Genomic DNA, 27,006 nt, shown 5'->3' with positions numbered 1-27,006 from the left:
GCTGCGTACTTAAAAAAAATCTGAACCCACTTTGACACAAGTGTCTTACTCTCGAATTGTGAGTATGGGAATTCCTGAAAATTTGGGAATGTGGCCCTAATCTAGCCAATTAAGCCATGTTTTGCGATGCCACCTAAGAGGCCCTTTTTCTTAAAGTAATTTGTTTATAGACCAATACTGCACCTTATGCTTGCAGTGGTGTTTTGGCACAAAGCAAGGTATGCCGCGGCTAAGCTGCAGGGCTTACGTTTAATCCTTAGCGACGGCGACCACATTTAAATGAGGGCGAAATGCAAGAACCCCCGTTTACTTTCAGTTTTGTTCACGTTAGAGGGGATCTTAAAGGAGCCCTTAAAAAGGATTAAAGGGGTTGTGTAGACTGAAGTACAGACAGACTAATGCAGCAAAAACTGCAGTGATAGCGGCACGCAGTCTGAAGTTATATGAAATAAAAAATTCAAAATACAACAAAAAATGCCAACCCTCAACTGGACATTTGCGGGGTCACCTGACCAAGTTTCACTCGCCCATGACGTTGGACGCCTGCCCCAACAAAATAAGCTGGAAGAACTCACGTGGGGGAAGCTCACACACCATTCTTGCTTGCTTTTTGTTTTGTTTTTTTGTGTTTTTTTTTTTCAAAGTAATGTTGAGCTTATGTCGGACGGCTGGCTTGCCAGTACGGGAGCGATAGCTGCTATGTCAAAGCGAGATGTTTTCTGCAACTTACGGAGTCGCTTCTTTGTTTTATTTTGAGAAAGGAACTTGTGGAACGACCAGTACATCGAAGAGCTGTTGTCCCTTCGCGCGGTGTTCGGTGAGCCACCCGACGCACAAAAATGGTGCACTGCACCCCTTCAAGAGCGCACGTGTGGAAAGAGACAGCTCGCAAACTCCCAAAAGCAAGACGGACGAAAGAGAGAGAGGAATATTTCGTTAGGATATCTGACCCGCGCAAGCCAAAAACCAGTGACGAAACGGCAGTTAGTGTCTCTGTCATGCTTTATAGTCACAGTGACCTCTTTTTTTTTATTGTTGTTGTTGCAACGTCTGTTCCAAGGTTGCGTGAAAAAGCACAGAGATTAAAAATGAAACAGCTCTGTAACCTCAGTTTTGATCCTACACTAAGATCGCTTCTAACGTTACATTTGTCCAATCATATGGCGGCAACCTTCCGGCTTCATTTCCGCCCGAAAAGTTCTGGCGAGTGCTACTACGTGGTGAGGCGGTCGGCAGCGATGTAGTGAGTTTATTGCTTAATAAAACACTAAATAATTTAATATCGGCGTTTAAACCTATGCTAAAATTATTTTTAGTTGTCGGTCTATGCGAATGACAAATAAAAAATAGGTGCTTCAATAGTGTTGAAAAGGCCCTTTTAAAAATTGTCGGGTAGTAAAAAAATTTCGACGACTCACGATTATAGAACAAATTTTCGCTGTTGTGCGTAGCGCTACACACACGCGCGCGCGCACGCGCACAATGTCTTAAGAATTATTTGTAAGAGAAACCTTCAGCCAATCTTTATGCAGAGAGAGAAACATAATGAAGGAGAGCCAGAGAGGTGAACTACAAGAAGGTTCCGCTTTGCTACCCTGTACATTGGAAGGCGAGAGGGGATGTAAAAGAAATAAAATGAAGTGCTTGTGACAGAAGGCAACCACACAAAGCCAAACAAAGATACGACTGCAGCACCGTCTGAGTAATACACAGCAACATTATCCTGCCAGCCAATGAAAATGACCCTTTATGAACGAAAATTATCGCAAATTCGTCGCCTCTTCCATATGCACGCAAATGAATCTGTGCCCTATACATGGTTTAGGCTGTCTTGTGACGTCATCTGAAGCATCAGGTATCAAGAGTGTTGCTTGTTGGACAAGTTGGCACAACCTGAGATTTGACAAAAGCCACTAAGACGTCGAAAAAGTAAGAAAACCGAGAGGCAGAAGCAGAGACAGTGAACACGGAGGTGGCTACTAACAACCGACGTTTATATAGCTTACAGCGCATGCTGTAAACGTATTGCTAAGTACGTTTACAGCATGCGCAAAAGCACCTGCTAGATCACTGCACCTACCCATGTAAGTAAACATTGTTCAAGAAAGTCGCACTCTTTCCGGGTCAAAAACACACAAGCTACGCTTACGCATTTGCCGGGCCAAGTTTCCAAATGGGGTATACAGTAAAAAAAAAAACCAAGTACTTACGGAGTGGTTCTGTTACACAAACTTAATCGTCACCTACTTCGAGTACTTTCCTCCTGTTATCACCCCGATTCCGGTATTTCGCGGTCGTGAACGGCACGCACATTATCAGTGCGACATAGCGTTCCCGACAGGAAAGTGGCCAGTGCCAGGTTTTCAAGGAAAAAAACGCGAGCAAGTAAGATGAACATTATTGATGTGTAGCAGAACTGCTCCCCGAAAACTCCATTTTTTCTTGGAGTACTCATCTCAAGCAATTCTCCTTGACGCTGCATCTTGGCGGCCTTACCTACTATGGATAGACATAGGTGTGCAACCGCACTGCTTATTAATGTTCAGAAGGTTACGACGAGTACCAGAGGGAAGAAAATTGGCCTGCTCCCGCTAACGAACGTTAAGGCATCGACCTGATTTTCCAAGAGAGAGAGAGAGTAAGAAAGGAAAGGCCGGGAGGTTAACCATACATTGGCATCTGGTTTGCTACCCAGCGCTGGGGGCGGGGAAGTAGGGGCAAGAAAGAGGGGGTAGAAAGAGAAAAAAAACGCACGCGCACTCATAAAAAAAAACGAAAACACACACAGGAAGGGCGTCCTAGCTACAACCGTTCAGTAAGGCTGGTCGATCGCAAAAAGTGCAGTAGCGCATTCAGGGCCCTCTTTTGTGAAATGGCATCCTGACGATACTGCAGAATTCCCTGCTCCGACAGAGGTTCATCATCTAATTTGTTGAGTTCCTTGCGAAGGCATAGTCGTTGTTTACTATACCATAGGCAGTCACAAAGAATATGTTTGATTGTTTCCTCTTTGCCACAGTGGCCACAGGCTGCGGTGTCGGCCATCCCCATGCGGAAAGCGTAGGCGTTGGTAAACGCAACGCCCAACCACAGCCTACATAACAGGGTCTGGTCTGCTCGGCAAAGCCTCGACGGGACTTGAAGACTTAGCGTAGGGTCAAGCGAGTACAGTCGGGCATGCTTGAAGTGTGGCTGATTCCTTTGGAATGTGGTTTGCTGGCGAGCAAGCCTGCGGAGCTTTCGTGCAGCATCTGTCCTAGAAAGTGGTAGTCGCAGTTTATGATCTGTGTGGGCTGAGCGGGCAGCTTGATCCGCCCGTTCATTGCCGATGATTCCGCAGTGACCGGGCAACCACAGAAATGTAATTTGGTGCCCTTTCTCAGTCAGGTGGTGTATAACCTCTGCTATCTCTAGTACCAGCTGCTCGTGTGGTCCACGGCGTAAGGCTGATAGTAGAGACTGCAGTGCCGCCTTCGAGTCGCAGAAAATAGTCCACTTGCGTGTAGGTTGATCAACTACAAATTTCAACGCGGCACGAAGTGCTACCAATTCTGCCGCCGTTGATGTGTTTCCGTGAGATGTCTTGAATTTAAATGTCGTGGCCAACCTTGGTATCACTACTGCTCCTGTAAAGCTGTCCGGCTGAACCGATTCGTCAGTGTATATATGTGTGGAGTCTTGATATTTCTCATACAAGAGAAGTAGTGTGAGCTGTTTAAGAGCCGGTGACGACAAATTGGCCTTTTTCTGGACGCCAGGTATGTTAATATTATTCATTGGTTGTGCGAGGCACCATGGCGGAGTCACAGGTCTAGCGGCAGGAGAGCACGAAGTTGGGATCGACTCACCATGTGCGGTCACTGTTTTGCAGTAAGATGTGCATGGTAGGACCACTGGTAGAGAGGCTAGGTGATGTCGAGAGGTTCGAGTAAGGTGTCGTATATGTGTCCTCAGCACTTCCACATTAATGTGGGTCTTGAGGAGGTTGTCCCTTGTGATGGCGATAGTTGCCGCTGTTGACACACTTTGGGGCAAGCCTAAACATATCCGGAGTGCTTGAGCCTGGACACTTTGAAGCATTCCTATGCTTGTTTTACTTGCGTTAGTTAACACAGGTAGGCTGTACCGAAGGAATCCAAGGAAAAGAATCCTGTATAGTCGCAACATAGCAGTTGTGGACATTCCCCAGTTCTTTCCAGCGAAGAACTTGAACAAATGACAGATGCCTGTCAATCGCCTTTTCATGTATGATACATGTGAGCTCCATGAGAGGTCTCTGTCAAATATAACACCTAGGAACTTGTATGATCGGAGGTGACGTATCCTTTCGTTGTTTATCAGAACGCTGTAGTTCTGCATTGGTTTGCGCGTAAATGCCACAAGTGCACATTTCTCAGAGGAAATTTCCAGACTTCGTTGACGGAGGTAAAAAGCAATAATTTTCTGATCTTGACATATGTGGGAATGTGGTCGCTCCCATGTGTTTCTATATCCGCAAACCATCCGGCACATCTTACGAGACCTCGAGAAACAAAAGCCAAGTCAAGGAAACTGCTGTATCCAGGGCCACGTGAAAATGTTGGGCTGCCATCATTTAACAAGCACAGCTCGTTGTCTGAAGCAAACGTTATCAGAATTCTGCCCTTTGCGCTGATCTTCGGGCTCCCCTATAGCGTATGGTGGGCGTTGAAGTCTCCGATGATCACCCATGGGCCAGGAGTGTATGATAGGATGTGTCCTAGTCTTCTGTCGTCAAATCTACTGCGACAGGTATGCACCGACAACAGTAACAATAAGATAATTTTTTTTCACTGTTAAGCATATATATTGGCTATCGTTGTCAGGTGGTACAGGCAGAAGAATGTAGGTCAGGTCACGTCGAATAAACAGCAGGACCTTGCTGTTTCCACTATAACAAGCCGACATAAATGGTTCGTATCCGGAGAGTCTGATAGCGCTCGATAAATTTGGCTCGCAGATGACGATGATGGGAAACATATTGGTGGAAACGAACCAAAGGAAATCTGCAATGCGTGATTTCAGTGCCCGTGCATTCCACTGAAAAATTGTTGCTTTTTTGACCTCTTCCTTGAAAGACAGTGGCTGGTGGGCCATTATCTACTCAAGAGCCACCAGTACTGAACTCAGAGCATCCAGTACTTGAAGTGCACTTGTGGCTGACGTTGTACGCATGTTGTTTAACACTGTGCGAATGGCATTAATTATGGGTCGTAGAAGAGCAATCACTTGCTTATCCAAGTTCCGCTGCTCCTCTGTTGTCGCAGCTTGCTCTGATGAATGCGGCTTCTGATGCGATTCTTCCACAAGTTGCGTGCGCGTAAGTGGCGGCCACTCTTCAGTAGAGAGAGATCTACTTGTTTTCTCTCTTCCATCGTCTGCGTTCGCCGCGGTGTACCCTGCAGTGGGCGCCGTTCCCAGATGCGATGACTTACTTCTTGTAGTTGACTGTGTTCTTCGCAAAGATCTTCGACGGTGACGTCGTCGTCTTCGCCGGACTTTTTCTGCGGCCTCTTTGTGGGTAGAGCTGTCTCGCACCATTTGTCTAAGAATAGTAAACACCTTTATGCGTGGACCGTCTTTGGAAGATGCACTGTGGGCACCTTGACAATTAGGGCACTTTAGTATGGTTGCGCTGCATTTGTCCTCGGTGTGTGGTTCTAAGCATCGGGGGCACACTTCGGAGTTCCTGCACGCTCCCTGCACATGGCCGATCTTCTGGCACTTATGACATCGCATAGGTTTTGGAGAAAATGGTCGGACCTGGTGACGAAAGTGGCCAACCTTCACATGGGAGGGGGGACAGTCCCCTTTGAACGTAATTCTCACACAATGTGTGTTACCAAGGTGGCTGACATTCACAGTGACGTTATCTTCATTTGCCGGTTTCATTAGCATTGAGAGATCCGAGTTTGGAATTTCAGTAGCGATGTCATAAATGACTCCTGTAGAAGTGGGGCTATCAGCTGGTATAATAGACTTGACATCGATGTTACCCAGTTGCGTTACTTTCTGAAGCGCGTTTAGCGTACGTGGGTTCAGCACATCGATTGCCAAGATGTTCCTTCTTGCGTTTAGACGTACTTCTTTGATCTGATTTGGCGTAATATTCTCGAGATACACAGAGAGCGCTTGCCTGTTCAGCTCATGTAGACTGTCGGTAGGCTTCAGCGGCACAAACAGGATAGAGTGAGGCCATCGCTGAGGGGCGGTTTTCACGGTGGTCGTGCTTAATGCCGAAGATGCATTGACGATCCGTCGTTTAGCCTTGCGGTACTGGACGGGTTGGAAGCCGTCGTCCGAGGACTCGTCGCTTGATGCGGAGCACAGCTCAGTGTCCTCACTCTCACTAGACGCGTTTCCTCGCTTCCTCGAAGCAGTCCCCGCAGTCGAACCGGACTCGAACGGTGCCCCGTGAGGTTGAACATCCATCACCACGATATATGGGGCGATAGACCCCACAACTGCGGCGAAAAATCCAGAAAAGCACAAAGACTAGCAAGGTGTGTTCCGTAAACGAATCACTTCGTCTTCCTCCTCCTGATTTTCCAAAGTGTTGCTTATCGCAAAGGTCACGGAATTGAATCTCGGCTGTGTCGGCTGCATTTTCGATGGAGGCGAAAATGCTGTAGGCCCGTGTGTTCATCCATCAGCTGTTCATTCATCGTGCAACATTCATTGCACGAATTCTTAACAACGAAAACCCCAGACACATATATGAAAGAGAAATGAAACACCGAAAAAAGAGATGGGGTGGAGCTTGCCAATGCAATATTTATGCTACATTAAGACATGTTTGCAGTGAACTGGTGGAGGCAATTGATTAGGTCAATGCTGCACACAACGATTGACATAGCCATTTAGTAAAATATTTATAAAGTGTTGGAAGGCCCAAAATAACAACTCGTTCTATAGATGCCCCTGGTGATAAGAGCCTGAAACTGTTCTATGTCAGCACGGCAGGTCTGCACAAGAAGCCATCTGCAGATGGGACGCGAAAGCTTAACTTTCATAGTTTCACTTTGTTCGGGATAATGTACCTATATACGAGATATTTGAAGCATCTTTCAAAAACCTCGGCTGTATATAATAAAAAAGCAATACCTGGGACCAAGAACAATCACGTTACGGTTATCACGTCCAATTAAGCACTATGGAGGATTGTCATACCAATGTAAAAATAGACAAAGGTAAAAGGTTGAGAAATTCTTATGACGAAGTACATCGTAAGCTAAGTACGAAACACGCAATGAAAGAACGTGGTCAGTGAGTCATGCCGCGTAAGCGGTAACCTGAAAGGACAGTTTCGACTTGTCACTTGGCTGTGTTTGCCACTCGTTCTACACAAGCGAGCCTTTCTGTGAAATGTGCTCCTGGAGTATACAAGTTTCTTTAAGTATTCGCAGTAGCAGTACAGGTACCTTCGTAGTAAGCCCTGAAGCCAACGTGACCATTCTGGTTGGTCGAGGTCCGGTAGACGATAAGCATGCGGTACCCTGTGCTCAGCAGCATCTCCGGGATGTGTCCCGTGCCGCAGTACCGACCTGCGAACACAAGTACACTCGTTAGTCAACACGCAAAAGATTTCGCAATACACAAGAACAAAACGACAGCGAGTAACGCGAATGGCGTTCACTGGAAAAAGGCTGCTCAAACGCGCTAGCTGAAGGCAGGAGCCACAGTTGGAAAAGTTACTCTGAAACAGTGAGTAAATTATATTACTAGGTGCTCTGCCAAAATATTCTTCAATATAAGTAAATTATACTTCATACTACAACTGGACGAAAGTGCTGATATTACACTCGCATTAATTTTGGAAAGTACCGCAAAAACTTTAACATTACCAAAAGATCGTCATTCATGCAAGAATTCATGTACACATTATTTATGGCACATCTACGTTAAACTTTCAGAGAAGATTGTTCAACTTCCCAGCCCTCAGGCTTCTAACACAGAATAACATGTCCTTGCCAAATTTCTCTCTTCTTTGGTAAATTTTATATGTCGTAATGGATGGTTCAACCAAGATAATTAGAGCAGTAATGAGAAATACTTTACTAACCACTCTTCGAAATAATTCACTGCAATATTGTTGGCAATAAGAAGTAAGTTAATTACTGTAATGTCTTTTAGGAAGAACTTTTTGCTGGGCACTCTTTCCGTTTGCACTTCTTTTCTTCCTGTGTTCATCCTATTGCATGCGCAACGTTACACATCATAAACTGTAATGCCATCACTGTCAAGCCCGAGGAAAACTCTGTACAATTATAAATGATAACGACAGTGACCATTGCTTGCACAAAACTTGCAAACGTAGCAGGTGTTAGCAAGAAACCGGATTCCAAATAGATTACGCACAGTGCACCTAGAAGCATATTTGCACGGACTCTAAAGTACGTTCTGCAGACGCTGAACACGATCGCAGTAACAGCGTCGGGGCGCCCACAAAAACTGCGAAGCATCTCAAGGGGATCGCAAAGGCCTCCGATGCACAAAACATGTCCATTAAAAGCATATCTGCTTCACTATTCACGATCATGAAACAGTAGCTTTCACTTTAATTCCAATATTTCTGAACAATAAAGTCTTTAGCACTTTGCTGACAATGATGTACAAAGTCATGACACGTAAATATAAAAACGCAATCAGATGTTTCGGCAAATATGATATCCGTATCACGTTTGTTATATTTTTGGAATAAATGCTGATTTTCAAAAGCATAAATAAACAGTTATTGATTTTTGGGATGGCTATATTGTAATGCATGTTGCTAATGAATATGAGCAGTTGGACACCACACCCCGCTCTCAGAATCAGGAGACCAATAAATGTCTCAATCATGAAAAAGCGCGACTTTCACGAAGACTTAGAAAAAAAAACACGGGACAGAGCGCTTAATAGGAACTGAAAATTTTCAGTCGAAAATAACGTTCCTACATGCATCCCACATGTCCACGTCACCATAAGACATGCTTATCATCTAAACACAGGGTACAATATCTACAATAGACAGAAAAAGATGGCATACATCTGCGAACCTCGTGCTAAATCCGTCCGCCGATCCTACCAATCCTGGCGGCGGCAAACTATATTTTCGTTCACTTTTCTTTCTTCACATTCACATTACAATTACTTCTAATAACTTCTCCTGTTTTTCCCTGACATTATTGTGTGTGAGTTTTTATTGATATTGTGTCGAACAAGAAAAAGAAGCTCTTAAATTTACACTTTCCTTTATTATTAACAAGAAAGACACTTTGTTGTGTTTCATCCAAAGAAACATAAATCGGCATCTGATGGTAGTAAGATACCCTGGCTGACACACCAATCACCTGCCTTCTTGATTCGAAAGGCTTCAGTTATTGCGCTCGTCAATCGCTGTTTCAGGAAGCATATTCAGGCAGTGGCCCGTCTAGCCGATGTATTCTTTTGCAGACGAGAAAGAAATACCATACGAGCCAATTTTTACGCACTGAAGAAACCTTCTGTCATGTTTAATGTCACATCCATAATATTTTCATGAATTTCTTTGCAGCCAACCTTCGGACCACCGGGAAAATCTTCGCCAATATGTTTTTGGCTGAAAATACATCCCCCATTTCTTAACGTGACGGAACTATCTTTAGTTTATGTGAGACGTTATGCAGGTAAACGACAACAACTTTCCGCTCTGCTTTGCCCCCATCTTAGTTGTCTCTGTTTTTTATGCAGCCTCTTTTATTTTTTTTAGCTTCTTGGCGATTCTTTTCACAAAGCAAGCAGACACTTTCATCTGGATAGCCCGCTCCCCTTAGGTGCTCTATCTGCGCAAACATGGTCCCACTCATGAAACGCATGCCCAATTTTTTGAGTGCTGCTTTTATGCAGGAAGTTGCAATTCCGTTCTTCACTATATTTAAATAAACCGATTGATAGCTTAGCAAATGTTTTAACAATCTGGGGTGCTACATTCAACACGTGTGGAAGAAAGAAAATTTATTATATTTTTTTGGCCATGAACCATTACCAACCAACCCCATTGGCAGCCATCCTACAATTATCGCCTTCGTTTCAGAAGTAAAAAAAACGAGACCGCACTCTCTCTATATTCTTCCTTACACAGTATCTGTGTAGTAAGGAAGTAACAAGTTCAACGTCAAAACCTGCATTCACACCGTTTCAAACGTGCGGTGCTTTAACTTACATCGCTCTATAGGTATTGCGATGTACACGGCAGGTCACGAAAGAACTCCACATGGCAACTGCTAACCACACGACGTAGTATAACGTGTGCATGCAACACGGCGATGATCTGCGAAACGTATACATTTAGCGCATTGATTTCGATAGCTTCCGCACTCGGGAAACAGCAGACCGGTTTGGCTGCCGTATGCCTCGAGCAGCAGTGGATAACGCTGATAATAACAATTGATAAAAGATTTAATCGCCCCAAACTACCATATGATTATGAGGAACACCGAAGTAGAGTCATCCGGAAGTTTTTACCACCTGGGGTTCCTTAACATACCCCTCAATCTAAGTACACGGGCCTGTAGCAATTACGCATTTAAAGAATTTGCGCTAGCCGCAGCTGGGATTCGATTCCGCAACCTGGGGGTCAGGCGTTGAGCACCATAACAATAGGACATCGTGGTAGGTCATAGTTTTTTTTTGTCAGCTGGAAAAAATAACACCGTAACTAATACTTTGTTGAAAGAGCGCACTTAGATGTCTTTTGAACATGCATAAATACACCCCATCGACATTTTCATAATTAGTAAAGTACTTGTCAAGCAAATATAGCAATGACCAATTATTCAACCACATTAGCAAATATGTGAGGACGATGGAGATTCGCCTTCAAGAGGCGATCGCGAAAGCGTATAATCGGGACTCGTACAAATACATCGCCTTCGGAACTACAAGCTTGCTTCGGTTGTCCGTAGATTCCTCAACCATGCCGTAAGAAGAGGAACGACTGCGCGCTTAACATTGTCCGTTTAAATGTACCATGGAAGGCCTATTGTAAGTGTTAAGTGCCCACTGCGTCATAATTATTCCTTTTACGAATCAGCGCAGGCACCACTACATACGCGTCCGTAGGGCAACATGGGAACCTACGCAGCTGTTCACTCTGCTGATGGCTCTATTGCCGTAGACGATGAAATATGTTTAAGCGTTGTGTAATGGGTGGGCCTTTAAAACACGGATTCGTTGCTCACTTCACATCGTTTCACGCCTGGCATCCTTTCAATCTTCTACCACGCAAGACACAATGCAATGTACGATGCTTTAAAGACACTTCTGCTACTATCTGGCAATCATATAGCACCTTTTTTTTTTTGCAAATTATCTGCATCTGATTGTTCCAGCTGCGACCACGCCAACGCTGACAGTGAAATATATATATATATATATATATATATATATATATATATATATATATATATATATATATATATATAGATATGCTAGATTGGCCTCGCGTAACTGCTGCGTGGAAGTTGCGACATCATGCATAAATTTACGTGAACGACGTCCAAAAATACGGGACAGTGCTTTCTTGCCAAGAACTCAATAGCAACTATCTCAAAAGTGGTGCTAGTTCCGAAAGAAGTCGTTGTGAACCGACGTACCTTATGAAATCAACGGCTGAAGTCCGTGATAGGGCAAGACGCGTGCTTACTTTATTAGCGCAAAGTTTATTAGTTAAACTATGTTGATTAGTCGATTACGTATTCCTATACATGCCTGTTTTACGTTCGAGCAATGTGCGCCTCTTACAGTAATTCTTCTCAGTGAGTTAATATGTGTGATACGCCCCAGGTGTGCTCTAGAAATTATTCGAACGTAACAAAAAAAAGCCCATTCATATACTGTCATCCGTATAAGCAAAAGCAGCATTTCTATTACCGCAGCTCACTTGCCCGATTGTCGCAGAGAGTGAACGGGACAATAGCCATTGCGTACGTCAGGACTTAAAACTTGCAGTCTTGTAATATCTATAGAGTGCGAAGCAGACGAAATACGAGAATTACAGACGATGAGCGTGGGCGTCGTTACCCCTTCTCGCTGTTCGCCGCTGTTTCGCTGCACGTTCGCTAAGAAGTTTGGTTATTAATTAACCCAGCTAAATATTTCATTTCATTACGGACCAGTTCACACCCAATGGAAAGCTTCGTAATTAGGACGCCGTTACCAAGAAATATATTGCTTGCGTGTGGCATCAAAAATTCACAACTGACGCTGGCCGATTGCGGCCGCGAACGAAGCAGTGAAAGTGATGAGACGCGAAAACCTACTTCGCTTTTCACTCTTCAGTGCGGCTTGCCATTGGCCGGCCAATTTCGCTGCTTTACTTTTACTATCCTGTATAACGATATTCAATGGTATAGCTCTCACGAATAGTTCTAGTGCCAAGGTGATTGTCTGGGCTGGTTGGAAAGTTATGAAACTTTCAGGGTTTTGGCACTCAAGATGAAGACAAAAAGAGGCATTAGACACGCGAGTGTTGTTGGCATGTCACATATTTTTTTTTCTTTTTCGGCAGTGACGTTAACCGCGGCTAAAGGCCTGACCACAAGTACCAGCTGCAGCGCATCAGCGCGGGACTTTTTGACGCGGCGCCTCGCCTCCCTTTATATAGAGAGAGGCCACGTGGCTACGCAAAGCACGTCGGCAGACAATATGACACCTCGAACAACAATTTTGGACGCCCCTCTCTCTGTCACCACAGGCCCCAAGTGACCGTCGGCTCTTGTCGCCACCTGTACATATTTCACGATTCTCGCGATGAGGGGCGTATACAGAAAATTTCGTTGGGGAGAGGGGGATTTTTGTTTTTTTTATTTTTGTGGGCACCGCTTAAAAAGCTATGGCAGGACAAAGCTCCCAAAATATTGAATTAGCAATTTTGACAGCGAAAAGTTCATTGCACTCAGGGGAACAAACCTGTGGGGGCCGGACATCGAGCGGCCGCTTCAAGCAGTTTAAATGCCACGACGGATAAATGGCTGGATGTACCCGGCTGTGCCCTTTAGATCGCGCGGTGGCTCACGTCACCTAGCCATAGAGTTAAATGCAATAACTATGTGTTGAAGGATTGAATTTCACGCGCGTCTTGATTGTATCCACCAATCAGTTAGCCTCCACCTCGTCATTTCCACCCGTTTAGAGTCTATTTTGCCTCCACTGAAACCCCAATGCATTGAAAAATTCTGCAGCATTTTTTCAGACTGTAAAGTAGAGCTTTTTACAGAGCACTATCAAATGTTCAGCCGTTTCCTCCTCCTCTCCACACGCACTATATAACGTGCCTGTGCCTTCGTATTTGGCTCAGTACGTGTTGGTTCGCAATACTCCCGTTCTGGCCTCGAACAGCAGGGAACAGCAGCCCAATGCACGCCCTCCTACGCAAGAAGTACGCGCACATAGAACTTAGCTTTTCTTAAGTTGTGTTTTTTATAATTTATAATCTTCAATATACCTTCTGTCAAAAAGTATTGAATGCATTTTGACAAAACTTTGCATACATGACCCTCAAATCGTTGAAAACAATCTGAACTGAAAATTACCAAATTTTTTTATGAAAGTGATGCTGCAAAATTTAAACAGCCATTTGCATCCTCTGCGAAATTGGGAAAGCAGTTCTTTCAATTTTTTTACAGTACCTCTCTTACCGATGCCTTATTTTTTTATTTCAGGGATAGCCTGCGTGTATTTATATTAACACGGCTGAATGTCGTCACATTCTTTTTGGTGGTTGCTGAAAAAATTACATTGAGTAAGGAAACTCACGTTAAAATTTGGGAGGGGCCATAGAAAGAATAGACAACGTAGACATAAACAAATCACACTATTTGATACCCACTGTCAATATTCGTGAGCATGTGAAATTTTATGGAAATACTGTCAGCCTGTCCTAATATATTACATTAAAACTGGTATACACAATTTACCCTAGTCTACCCTCTTGGAATGGTCATATATGGCTCTGTATGCCATTGGGAAACAAAAATAGAGGGGGGGGGGTTTCACGTGCCAGATGTGGCACCCCTGCTAACGCCAATGGTCGCCATCAGAAGTTTTCATTTGAACTCACTATTGGACTCGTGTCGTTCGCTCAAAGGAGCGCCAGCGTACACAGAAGCGTGAACGGGTGTGAAAACGGCATGAAGTCGCAGTCGGTGCATGGGTTGCCTAAGCCGCTGTCTTCGACCATCACAGTACGAAGAAAGGGCACTGAAATTTTCGGCCTCAACTTTTCCCTTATAGACGTCATTCAATTCTAGAGTAATACATATTTCTTTTAAACGAGATGGATTTTGTTAGCCAACTTCGCCGACTTTGACCGTATCTATCTATCTATCTATCTATCTATCTATCTATCTATCTATCTATCTATCTATCTATCTATCTATCTATCTATCTATCTATCTATCTATCTATCTATCTATCTATCTATCTATCTATCTCTCTATTTATCTATCTATTCATTTAGCTATCTATCTTTCTATATATCTATCGATCTATCTATTCATCTATCTATGTATTTATCTATCTATCTATCTATCTATCTATCTATCTATCAATCTATCTATCTATCTATCTATCTACCTATCTATCTAGCCACCAACGACTTTTGGCTCTCCTGGCGGTTTCGATAATAACATCTATACCGAAAATGGTATGACATAACTTGACTGTATGGCGAGCAACCAGTCATAACATGAAAATGATGACATGTATGTCATGGATGTCATAATTTACACCCCATGGTCTTGCTGCTCTTGCGGTCGTTTCGTTCACACGACATATTGAAAAACTGGTATGGTATGATATGACTGCATGGCAAACATAAGTGACAGGCCCTCACGTCAAAATGATGAGATGCATGTCTTGTAAGTCATAACTACACGCTACGCTCATGGTGCGCTCGTGGTCATTTCTCTGGTTTCACATATACCAAATTTTGTATTACGTGACGAGAATGAATGAAGAATGTACAAGACTCGTGCAAACATGATAATCATATTATATGTGTGTTATGTAAGAAGATGACTACACGTCACGCTCATGATGCACCCGCAGTCGTTTCGCTAGCTTCCCATATACTAAATTTGGTACTACGTGACGTGAATAGACCACAAAACAAGTGTCAGGCGCAAACATGATAATCATGACATGGAAGCGATGTACGGCGTAATTTACATACACCTCGTAACGTTGTGATGATTTTAATATGGCATATCAATCTTCCTCAATCGTGCTTCGCATATCATCGATTCTCATAGTACGCCGGATCTGCCAATTTTTTTCTAATATGGAACTTACCATAAAACCATAGAGCTTTCTTTAGCCGGTCGTCCTTACGTTCGCCATGGCGTTTTCGCTGAAACATGTTTCTAGAATCGTTGTATCGCGCAAATTGCTACCTAAGTGAGTGTCTGGCTGAATGTCACACAGATGAGTGGCTGGACGACGTAAGTGCAACATTTACAAACAAGAAGCTTTGGCTCCCGGCCACGCATAATTTAAGATGGTTTACGCTTTATTTATGTAAATGCATGGCAAAAAAAGGAAACAAAGAAAGTCGGCATAGCTCTTGCGAAAGGATGCGGTGACAAATAAATTATGCACTTGCGTTCCTGTCTGCCCCACTTTTTTAACACGTTTCCCATTGCACTGATGTTTAGGGAGTTTCTCTGTGGCGCCCCGTCTACGAGGTGTCCAGATAAATAGCAAGATAATGTAGTAGTTATCTCTGGGCGCTTCACCACGGATAAAATTCGAGATACAAGCCTCAGAAGGAAACAGACACATCATTGCTGTAAATTTCTCCCGAAATTGTGTGACTTCGGAGAAAGCGTTTCCTAGTAACGAAAACGAATACTGAAAGTGGGCTACAATAAGCTCTCTTTTTTCTTATTTTTCTCACCCAATATTTGCACGAAGTGCGCACGTCCTACAATTTTTCATTAGTTCACTTTTTGTCTTCACCTTCAAGCTGTTATGCACGGCTGTGGACTCCGCCACGTCAAGGCTTGGTGCACGCAATTGAGGCTACTCATCACACCGCGTGTCCTAGTATATTATCGTAGACGCGCCGCAAACATGTAACTACAAATAGTGTCCTTTTAAGATATGTTGTAATAGGGCAACATCGACGGAGACACAGCATAAGAGAACACGACACTCGCAACACTCGCAACTAATTTTCTTTAAGGCAGCACTTCATATATACTCCACTGAACTAATAATGTCACACGTTCCCTCATGCATTCGCTTAAGACAGCGGGCCGTATTCAGCCGACAGCAAGACGTTAGCACCCCCCCCCTCCCCCTTTATACTAACTGATGAACACCTCCCGGTTAAGCGACGAACCCCTACACAACGTTTTTGCGTCTGTCGGTGAGCAACCATGATGTAAGAATTTGCGCGCTGCCTAGGAGTGCTCAGCCTCAGAACAGCATCGAAAAAGTTTTTTTTTCACGTCTGCCTTATGTCGACAAACTGCAACCTCATGACATGCATGCTGAGAATGAACACGAAATATATTTCAGCTTTGTACATAATTATCGTCAATTCGCCTAATTTCTTTACGCCTCAAGACTCCACACCCTCACTCCATTCTCCATGTGGCCACCACCATGTCAAAGCCCTAAACTTGCCCCTCTTCCCGCCCCACACAGTTGCCAACCCTGTGTCGTGCGCGATAAAGACATGCGCCTCGTGGTAAAATGCCTCCAACTCAGTGTCATTGCGCATTACCACTGACGATGGTGTTGCGTCCCGCTGCCAGTGACGTGTTCGATACGGGCATGCTGGCACAGCTAGTCTAGAGGCTGTTGGCTGGCGCCACAACTAAGCCCCGTGGCATGCGGCGGCTGTTTCTGGAAGCGGATGGGTCGACTTAAAAGAACTGAGCAATCGTGCCCTTCGAGCACAATTGCTCGAAAGGGAGTCGGGCTCCGTGTTAACAATTCACACCCCTTGATCTTACTGCGAGCTGCCCCTGCCTTTCATGAAATGGACCTAGGTACCGAGGGAGAGGGAAAAAGGTGAGAACGACGGGGGTAAAAAAGACGAAGAGAGACAAGAGGGGCCCGAGAAAGCCGATATGGTGGGCGCTGGATGAACGAGTACCAGTAAACGTTTCCTCTAAATGTAAATAATTCACTTTTTCAAGTTTTCTAAATAGAAGTCCTGCTTTCATCACCGGCCTGATCTTGGTCGTCCCACCCAATCTACCCCACAACGCTACAAACTGGTGGCAGCGGTGGGATCAAGAAAAGGTAAGTGGAAGACTGCAGATGGAAGATCGACTTCTGTGGATCCGGGATAGGCAGAGCGAGACTTCGTGGCTCCAGGAGTCACAACCGTTGCAGTAACGAAGTGAAAGTTTGGACGATTCCACGAAACTAAGCACGAGCAGCAGAAGAGAGACCCGACGATCTGGGATCGGTGGTCCTGTGAACGTGGCTCTGGAAGACACGACCTTTGCCAGCCCAAGGTTGGAAGTAGCTGCGGACGGTCGATCGACTTCTGTGGATCCGGGATTGGCAAAGCAAGACTTCGTGGCTCTGGGAAGCACAACCGTCGCAGTAACAGCGTGAAGTTTTGAACGACGTCAGGAAAGAACGACGAGCAGCAGAAGGCAGACGACCATCTGGGATCGGCGGACCTGTGAACGTGGCTACCGAGAGAGGCGAGGCCATGGCTACGCTCAATTGGTGGTGCCGTTACCATATTTTAAGCACCTACTCAGTCTTTGTCACGATCACTCATGGGCAGGACACAAAAATCCAAGAAAAGATTCTCGCAGGAATTTTATTGGCCGAGATGTTTCAGGGAGGTGCCGAAATTCGGGAAGACTTGTGACGCTTGCCAGAGGGCCAGTAGGTCTAACGACAAATGGAAGGCACCGACGGTAAAAGTGCCCATTATTTCTGAGTCCTTCCTCAGAGTTGTTGTGGATTTGGTGGGGCAGTTCCCAAAAACGAGTGCGGGAAACATATACATTCTCACACTATTGTGTCCTCCAACAAAAATCCCCGAGGCAGTACCCTTAAAGGAGGCAACTTCGGTTGAGGTAATCGATGCTTTACTTTCTATATTTTTGTTCATCGGTTTCCCTGCCAACATGCAATCACACCAGGGAGCAGTGTTCACGAGTGCTCTCACAACAACGTTTCCCGAGAAGTGTGGCGTTAAAATTTTGCATAGCTCGGTTTACGACCCACAGAGCAACAGTCTTGAAAGACGGCATGCTACTCTGAAAAAGGTATTGAGAGTGGCTTGCCATGAAAGGAAGTGTTACTGGAATTGTTGCTTACCGGGCACGCTATTTGCGTTGCGCGCAGTGCCGCACGAAGGAACCGGGTTGGCCCCGGCAGAGCGGGTGTATGGCCGGAATCTTCGAGGTCTGCTGAGGCTAGTCTGCGAACTGTGGGAGGACGATCGGGGGCCTATAAATGTGACCGAGTAGGTGTTGAGCCTAATGCTAAACTTACACAAGTGTCGTGAGATCAAGAGAGGCAACCTAGAGGCAAAGCAAAACGCTTCAAAGCGCTACTATGATAGAAAGGTTTGGACGCGACCATTCAACACTGGCGACAAAGTGGTGATCTTGAGCCGGAATCGCTAGAATAAGCCGGAAGTCCACTGGGATAGACCTGCCGATGTTATGAGTCACCTTTCGGAAGTAAACAACACCGTCTGATTACCCGGAAGAAATTGTGAGAACGGGGTGTACCACGTAAACCTAATGAAGCCATTTCTAGAGCAAACAGCAATTGTTAGCATCGCCATGAATGTTTGAGAAAAGTTCCTCTAGAAGTATTTTGTTTTCGTGGGAACACGGGCCCTAGTGTAGAAGAGATAATCGCGTGTGCAGTCAACAAAGACGAGTTGTGTAAAGATAAAGTCAAGGATTTCAAGAATCTCTTCAGGAATATTGGGAATGTTTTGAGGAAAGGCTCAGAAGGACTCATTTAGTACAACATGATATCGAGCTCACTGCAAAGGTCCCTTTTAGCTCGAAGGCGTACCGCATGTTTCCGCGACAGCTGGATCTAATGATGGCGGAAGTTAAAAAGATGCTTCGCCTTGGCGTGCTCAAAGAAGCCTATTGTGACTATTGCTCCCTTTCGATGTTAGTTTAGATGCCGGGGAAAGAACCACGGCCATGCGTCGATTATCGCACCCTAAATGCGATTACAAAAGACCAGATGTACTGCTTGCTAACATAGAGAAAAGGGTGGAACTTGTAAGCCGGGCTACTTTCATTTTAACCCAAGATTTAGTGAAGGGATATTGGCAGGTGCCCTTAACAAAACGAGCAAGTCGGTATGCAGCTTTTGTAACCCCCTTTGGTGGTTATTGGCCCGTCACCATGACCTTTGGTTTGAAAAACACACCCTTCTCTTTTTCAAGGTTAAAGGATTGGGTACTAGAAGGGCTAGAACAATTAGCGGCGCCATATAGGGATGACGTGGCCGTATGTTATAATGACTGGGAGTCGCATTTGCAGCATACTCGAACGGTTGTTGAAAAGATCAAAGAGGCGGGCCTGACTAATAAAGTTGAAAAGTGTCAGTTCGGCCAAGCCCGTGTCACGTATTTGGGACACGAAATAGGACACGGAAAACGGGAAGCAATGAACGCCAAAGTGGCAGCGATAGTCAAATTTTTACGACCCGTAAACTTAAGGGAAGTTAGAATATTTCTAGGAATGACAGGCTATTACCAGCACTACATTCCAAATTATTCGGAGATTACAACCACGCTAACCGACAGCCTCCGAAAACATGAATCGGAAGTGGTAACTTGGACCACAAGGAGGGAGGAAGCTTTCCAAAACTTGAAAAAAGCTTTGTTTTGAGGCCTGTACTTGTCGCACCAGACTTTAGCCGAGAAATCATTCTCCAATGTGACGCCAGCAAACGAGGTCTAGGTGTCGTCTTGGCCCAACTTAATAAGGGAGATGAAGAGCATCCTGTGCTCTCTCTCAGTAGGAAACTGACTCCCCGAGAAGCTTTCAGTACCTCGGGAAAAGAATGTTTGTCCATTGTGTGGGCCATTCAAATGCTAGGATGCTGTATTCAAGGCGAAAAATTCACTGTCGAGACTGACCACTGCCCCCTTTCATGGCTGAAGCAAATGTCCAATAAAAAGTAGAGGCTGTTGAGATGGAGCCTCATACTACAGCAATATAACTTTGAGGTGACGTATAGAAAGGGGAACCAGAATAAGAATGCCGATGAACTGAGTCGCGGATTCTAGAAGTCGAACACTGATTTTCTTGTTGCTGTTTTTTATTACTAACGTGTTCCTATCACAGTTGAGGTCACGGCATTTAAAACTTTTTTTCGAGAGCTGATCACCATAAAAAATAGAGGGTAAAATCATGAGAGCTATAGCGACCGATGGACGTGTTACTCGGGCACACCGACCTGAGTGTGTGTGCTTGCGTTTTGTATCCCAGGGACAGGGTCACTGGTGACGCGAGTGCCGAGGCTCAGAGAGGCCGAGTGTTTTCACATATCGTCTTGACGCTTCGGGTGAGCTGACAGTTGGCCACCCTCGAGTCAAGTCTTCCAGCGGGGGAGGAGTATGTTGCGTCTCGCTGCCAGTGACGTTTCGAGACCGGTGCGCTCGCGCCACAATTCCGTTCCACAAATGCGGCGACCGTTACTAAAAGCCATGCTAGAAGCTGACCATGGTGTCGCGAGACGGGCGCGCTGGCGCCCCAACTGGTGGTGGTAGTGGTTAGAAAAGGAAAAAAAAGCACCTAATTTCTGCAGCCCGGTAGGGGGCATGGCGCAGTGCCTCAAAAAAAACACAACTGAGCCCCGCAGAATGCGGTGGCTGTTTCTGTAAGCGGAAGAGTCGAGCTGTTTCTGGAAGTGAATGACTCGACGTAACAGAATTGAGCAATCATGCCGTTCGAGCTGAAGGTGCGTCGGGATCCGTGTTGACAATTCACACCCCATGATCTTACTGGAAGCCACCCCTGCCTTTCGTGAAATGGACCGAGGTGCCGAGGGAGAGAGAGAAAGGCGGGAACGACGGGGTAAAAAGGATAAAGAGAGACGAGAGGGGCCCGACAAAGCCGAGATGGCGGGCGCCGGATCAACGAGGAAACGTTTTCTCTAAATGTAAATAAATTACTTTTTCAAGTTTCCTACATGAAAGTCCTGCTTTCATCACCAGCCTGATCTTGGTCATCCCACCCTATCTACGCCACAACGCTACAATGTAAACAACAAACACGCCATCAGAAGACAATATTGAACTTGTTCCCTTCCCCACCTTAATCGTTTAAGTAGCTGTGCAAACGAGGCAACCTCGTTCATGTTTGACACTCGGCTATATTGTATTCGTTGCTCAAGCTACCCAAAACAGACCTCTGGCTCAAAAAACTCGACGGCGACTGCCATCATCTTTTAGGGGCGAAATCCTCAAGGCGGGGGTCATGCGTCTCCTCTATGTAGTAGCCACCTCAATTTTTATACCTTGAAATGTCCGCTGTGTGACGGTGCTTGTATATGATTAATATAGGATGAAAAGATGCGGGATGGCGGCGCTTGGAGTGTTCGCTAGATTGACGGACGGACGGATGAATTGACAGACACAACGACAGATGTACATACATACATACATACATACATACATACATACATACATACATACATACATACATACATACATACATACATACATACATACATACATACATACATACATACATACATACATACAGACAGACAGATAGACAGACAGACAGGGAGACAGACAGGGAGACAGACAGACAGACATATGGACGGACAAATAGACGGATGGATACGGCCAGCGGATAATTCACAGTTGAAACCCTTCGAAGCTTAGCTCCACTCATTGTCATTCCCTCCGCGAATACGCTGCGTTTTTTTTTCTTCTTCTGAGTCGATTGTACTACTACTTCCCTCCAAGACCCGAAATACTTCTGCAGCTAACGTGGTTTTGAACGACTTCCTGACTCGGAGCAATTGCAAGCTCTCTGTGCCTCACGTGGTTTCCACTGACACCGGCATCGGCACCTCTGCTGAGGCGACGATGTCCTGTTATGACATACTCGTGGTGCCATGATATTGTCACGAAATTTGTTGATATGTAGCATCATGACGCCTTCAAAGGGATATGTCACTGATTCCGTCATATATTGCATTGAGGTCATCATGTGATGTTATAGCCGCCAACGGCATGCACGCATGCGTTCACATTTCTATCACCTGAAATTTGGGTGACATTTAGTGCCAACTTTTTTTCTTCTATGCCTTCTTTTTCTGCATCATCTATTTTGACGCGCCCATTTACCAAGGTTTCATGGCATGTCGTCAGCTCTAACCGAATTTCTAAAAGTTCGTGACTCAGCGAAATGTAAGGCCTTCGCCATATATAAATTACTTCTTTGCCATGAGCTCCGAAATGAATCGAGCAGCATTATTATAATCGCACGTGCAATTCAAGAAACAGCGCGGTACCTTAATCGCTCAGAACGTTCGAAAACACGACAAATTTGGGAGTGTCGCTCAGACAAACGCAATCTACCAACATAAAAAAGTCGGACCATACGAAAGACACAAAAATACCGCAACGAGTACGCGGCCAACGTAAACACTGCTTTCTTGCGGGAATGTGTCCGGTGAGACGTACATACCTTATATAGGGACTAAGCAAATATTCAACGGCATTTCCTTGTGGCATCGAATAAAAGAGAAAAAAAAGGAAAAATAAAAAGACCAAGATTGAAACAAAGACGACGCTGCAGCCGAAGGGACTCTTCCTCCACACGCCCAGGCGAACGCAGCCGCTGGAATCTGCGAGGCATTCGGTCTCTACGACAGCTTCGGTCCTTAGTGCATTCCTTGAGGAAACACTGCCCGCTCGTAATCCTTTGTGCTTGGCCTCCACCCCTCCCTTCACTTCCGCGCGGGTGGCCTTGCCGAGTTGGTCCGGTGGGACACGTTATGTAGGAGGCCACCATCTTACACGAGCCCAGTGCGCGCGTTTTCTGACCAGGCGGAAATAAAGACTCGCCGGCCGAAGAGGTTCTTATGCGAGCATACAAGCACCAACTATCTCCTCTCTCTATCCCTTATATATATACATATATATATATATATATATATATATATATATATATATATATATATATATATATATATATATATATATATATATATATATATATATATATGTGAAAAAACTCATGACAAGGCTTTTTGACCCCGACACGATAGCATGCACAAATAAAGTTTCCATCATATCCGTGTTTTCGCTTCTCCCTCTCGTATCTTCCTACCCCCATTTTTCCTTCCTATTGTGGCCAACCGGATAATAATATTTATTCGGGTTTAACGCCCCAAAACCACGATATGATCATGAGGGACGCCGTAATAGAAGACTGCGAAAATTTCCACCACCAGGGGTACATTAACGTGCACGTAAATCTAAGTGAGCGGCATCAAGCATTTTTTCCTCCGTCGACGATGGGGCCACCGCGGCCGGAATTCGATCTCGCGCCCTTCGGGTCACCAGTCAAGTACTATATCAACTAGACCACCACGGCGGGTCGTGTAGCTAACCGAAAGCTTTTGCCACAGCATCCTTTCTTTCTTTCTTTCTTTCTTTCTTTCTTTCTTTCTTTCTTTCTTTCTTTCTTTCTTTCTTTCTTTCTTTCTTTCTTTCTTTCTCTCTCTTCTTTCTTCATATCTTTCTTTCCTTATTTCTTCCTTTCTTTCTTCCTTCCTTTATTCTTTCTTTCTTTCTTTCTTGCTTGCTTGCCTGCTTCTTGCTTTCTGTCTTCGCTCATTCATTCATCCATTGCTAAGTGTGAGAATGACCTAGCGGGGTCGCGAAGTAGTTTGGACCCTGCAACCTGCAAGCTTCTTTGATGTGAGCCAAAAGAGCTGTACACGAGTATTCTTGCACCCCGTTTCAAGCGCGTATAAGGCCTCCGCGTCCGGAATTTCGAGCTCGCGACCTAGTGCTCCCCGACGAATGCACACATGTGCTGTAGACACAGTGGAAGTATTTGATGGGCGTTGATGATTAGCAGCCATGACGGCTAACATGTGTGTAGGGGTAAGTGCATACAACCGGAACTGGAACACGCGAACAGATAGAACGGAAGTATTTAAAAATGACTCCCAAGTCTTTTTCTTGTTTTCTTGAGTCCGCGAGCGTCTTAGAGGTCTATTGTTATTATTTTAGGGGGCATGCCAAATAACAGGCACGGTATTTGCCTCTGATGCAGTTCGTATGTGCATTCACTTAACTGCTTCCCATGTGTGTTGCTTTGCAGCTTGCAGAATTTGACTTTGCAAATTTTTTTTTTGATATTTTACATCAAGGTAGATATTACCAAGGAAACTTACTTACATACACATTTTTATCCTTCTGAAAGTAACAATCGCAAACTAAACATGTCTTAATACCAGCCCAAGCAATCCCTGCTTGTGAATTTCTATCTTTTTTCGAAGTGTGTAGAAGAATAGAATGGCCTGTCTGAAGAACAAGTGTAGCGTGCAACTTAAAAAATATTTGTGTCTAGTTGTAACCACCCCTGTTGTAACGCTCAAGGGCAGCGCGCGGTCATTTTTGAATCAAGAAACAAACACAAAAAAAGAAAAGCTGTGGCTTCACACGGTAACAAGCACGGATCCAAACTGGCACGGAATGTCAGTGAAGATTTCATTGGTGTTTCAAAGATTACATATACAGCAGTCATTCGCACACAAACAAAGCGTAGGATCAGACTGGATATACTTTCAACGGTAAACGCTTCTATCAACGCAGACTCGAGACGTGTGATAGCGAAGCAACGATGACTGTCAAGCCAATAATGAAAATATTGGTATCTCGACCTTGGTGTAACGGAGATTGTATGTGACCAGCACGACGGCATGCCGGGATAGTTGGTTATGGTTCGTATTTTAACAAATATCAAAGCGCACTGGTTCAGAAAAGCATGCGGAAAAGCGCTTCTCCTTTGCTTTTTTTTATTCTTTGTGTGGCAGTGCTCCTCAACAAAACGTATGCGACGACCCGGCGACTAACTGACTGAGTGCGGGCAACAGTGGCATTTAAAAACTAGGAACGCTCGTACCGCGGGCACGACATCTATGCGGTGCTACAAACGAAATAAAAATGCGTTACACAGTGAAGCCTGCTTGTGTGAATCGGTGACACACTCGCCTATTATATATGTCACTTTCACGTTTAGGCGTACAAGAAACTCAAGGACGGAACTACTACGTGTTTTTCAATGGCCGTGCTAAATATAATAGCTTGGTCAACAGAGGACAAGAGAAAACGGTAATAATGAGAAGAAAAAAACGATAAAAATTATGATTCTGAAAGGAAGGCGATAACACGAGAACGGTTTCTATTTTAATGAACCGACTGCTATATAAGACACGGTTCTCAAACATGTGGTCCGCTGATCTTTCGCAAGCCGCCCACGCGGCCTGCACGTGGCAGTCTTCATGCAGTATATATATATATATATATATATATATATATATATATATATATATATATATATATATATATATATATATATATATATATATATATATGTTATAACTACTAAAGCCAACTGTACTGTGCCTGAAAAAGACCGAAACAGAGAAGGAGCCAACGATATGCTAAGAACCTTGATGTTCATCTCACTCCTTTTTGAGCGCTGCGCTAATGAAATGGCGGAACATCCTGCAGTTAAGCAACATTTCTACTTGTGCAAAAAAAAAATACCTGCGCTGTAATAACATGGCGAAGCTCAAAGGCAAGTGAAGGATGTGTCGCCGGTTGATAAGTGCACGCCTTTTCCCAAAATCTCAAAGTTCACGAAAGGAGGTATCCTCCTCACATCTTATCTTGGGCGCCTTGCATAGAAAGCCTTTTTCGCACAAAGGAAAAGCAAAAGTCCTCGAGGAGGAGTCATTTAATTAACGCGGCGACCTTACTCAAAAGGTGTTCCTGTGGATGCGTTACACGACGGAGTCGGCCAGCATGACTCATCGACGAGCGTGATTTTAAGCCGGAAGGCGACAACAGGGAACTAACGTCAATTAGAGCACCAAGCTTAAAAGCAATATCTGACCTTATGCTTTTTATTAGATCCTCCGCATGGCTGCTGCGCCACGCACAAATTTCACTTTTTTTTATCCTATCCCAGCATGTGATTAGGGTTTTCAGAAGTTATGTGAGTTCTGAGCACTTCTGCGACTTCCCGTAGATATGATAATCTTATTGCGATTAATAGTGCAAGGGACTTTTTAGCGATGACAGGTAGTAGGCAGACAGCCGGTACGGACAAAAATACTCGAACAGTCCAGCGTCTACAGCTCGTGCACACGCTCGCACTTCGCACTAAGAGGAGCTCCCACTGCTCATTACCTTACAAATCCCCCACCCCCTACAATACCCCGGCGATGAAGACGAGCCATCCTGGCGACTCAAGGTGACGAGAGAACAGGAGGGTCATAGCAGGGCTTGAGGCGACTGACGTGGACTTTCTCACGGCCAAGGCGGCGCTTGTCCGTAGACGGCTTGAGCGGTTCAATCACATAGGTGATAGAAGAAGGGCGCTGTATGATGCGGTAGGGGCCAGTATACTTCGGTGCAAACTTGGGAGTCAGTCCAGAAGAGTGGAAAAGCAGTCGGAGCCACACGAGAGAACCGACGGGGAAAGTGTCCTGAAGAAGATCACGGTCATGGCAATCTTTTTGGAGGGCTTAATTAACAGCTGTCAAGGACCGTGCAAGCTCACGACACTTCTCGACCTTTTCGGTCATTTCAGGAACTGGACTGAACTCGGAGGCATCAGGACTGTATGGCAAATTTTGGCGAGTGCGCTGCATGGCCCACGATCATATAAAAAGAAAAAAAAATGGAGAAAAGCCTGTTGTTGATTGAATCGCCGTATTGTAAGCGTGTACGTCCCGAAAGAAAGAACGGCGTCC

At 44.9% G+C, this 27,006-nt stretch overlaps 1 protein-coding gene across 1 annotated transcript in view; it reads right to left on the bottom strand.

The window, feature by feature from the left end:
• Nucleotides 1-27,006, bottom strand: part of tok (tolloid-like protein 1 tolkin) — a 746,482-nt gene that overhangs the window by 97,220 nt on the left and 622,256 nt on the right. Inside the window, exon 8 of the mRNA XM_075880185.1 lies at nucleotides 7,440-7,562. Coding sequence (XP_075736300.1) covers nucleotides 7,440-7,562 — 123 coding nt within the window. The remainder of the gene's footprint in view (nucleotides 1-7,439; nucleotides 7,563-27,006) is intronic.

The sequence above is a fragment of the Rhipicephalus microplus genome, chromosome X (assembly GCF_043290135.1).
Source record: "Rhipicephalus microplus isolate Deutch F79 chromosome X, USDA_Rmic, whole genome shotgun sequence".
Lineage (NCBI taxonomy): Eukaryota > Metazoa > Arthropoda > Arachnida > Ixodida > Ixodidae > Rhipicephalus > Rhipicephalus microplus.
This window is presented reverse-complemented; position numbering and strand designations above follow the sequence as displayed.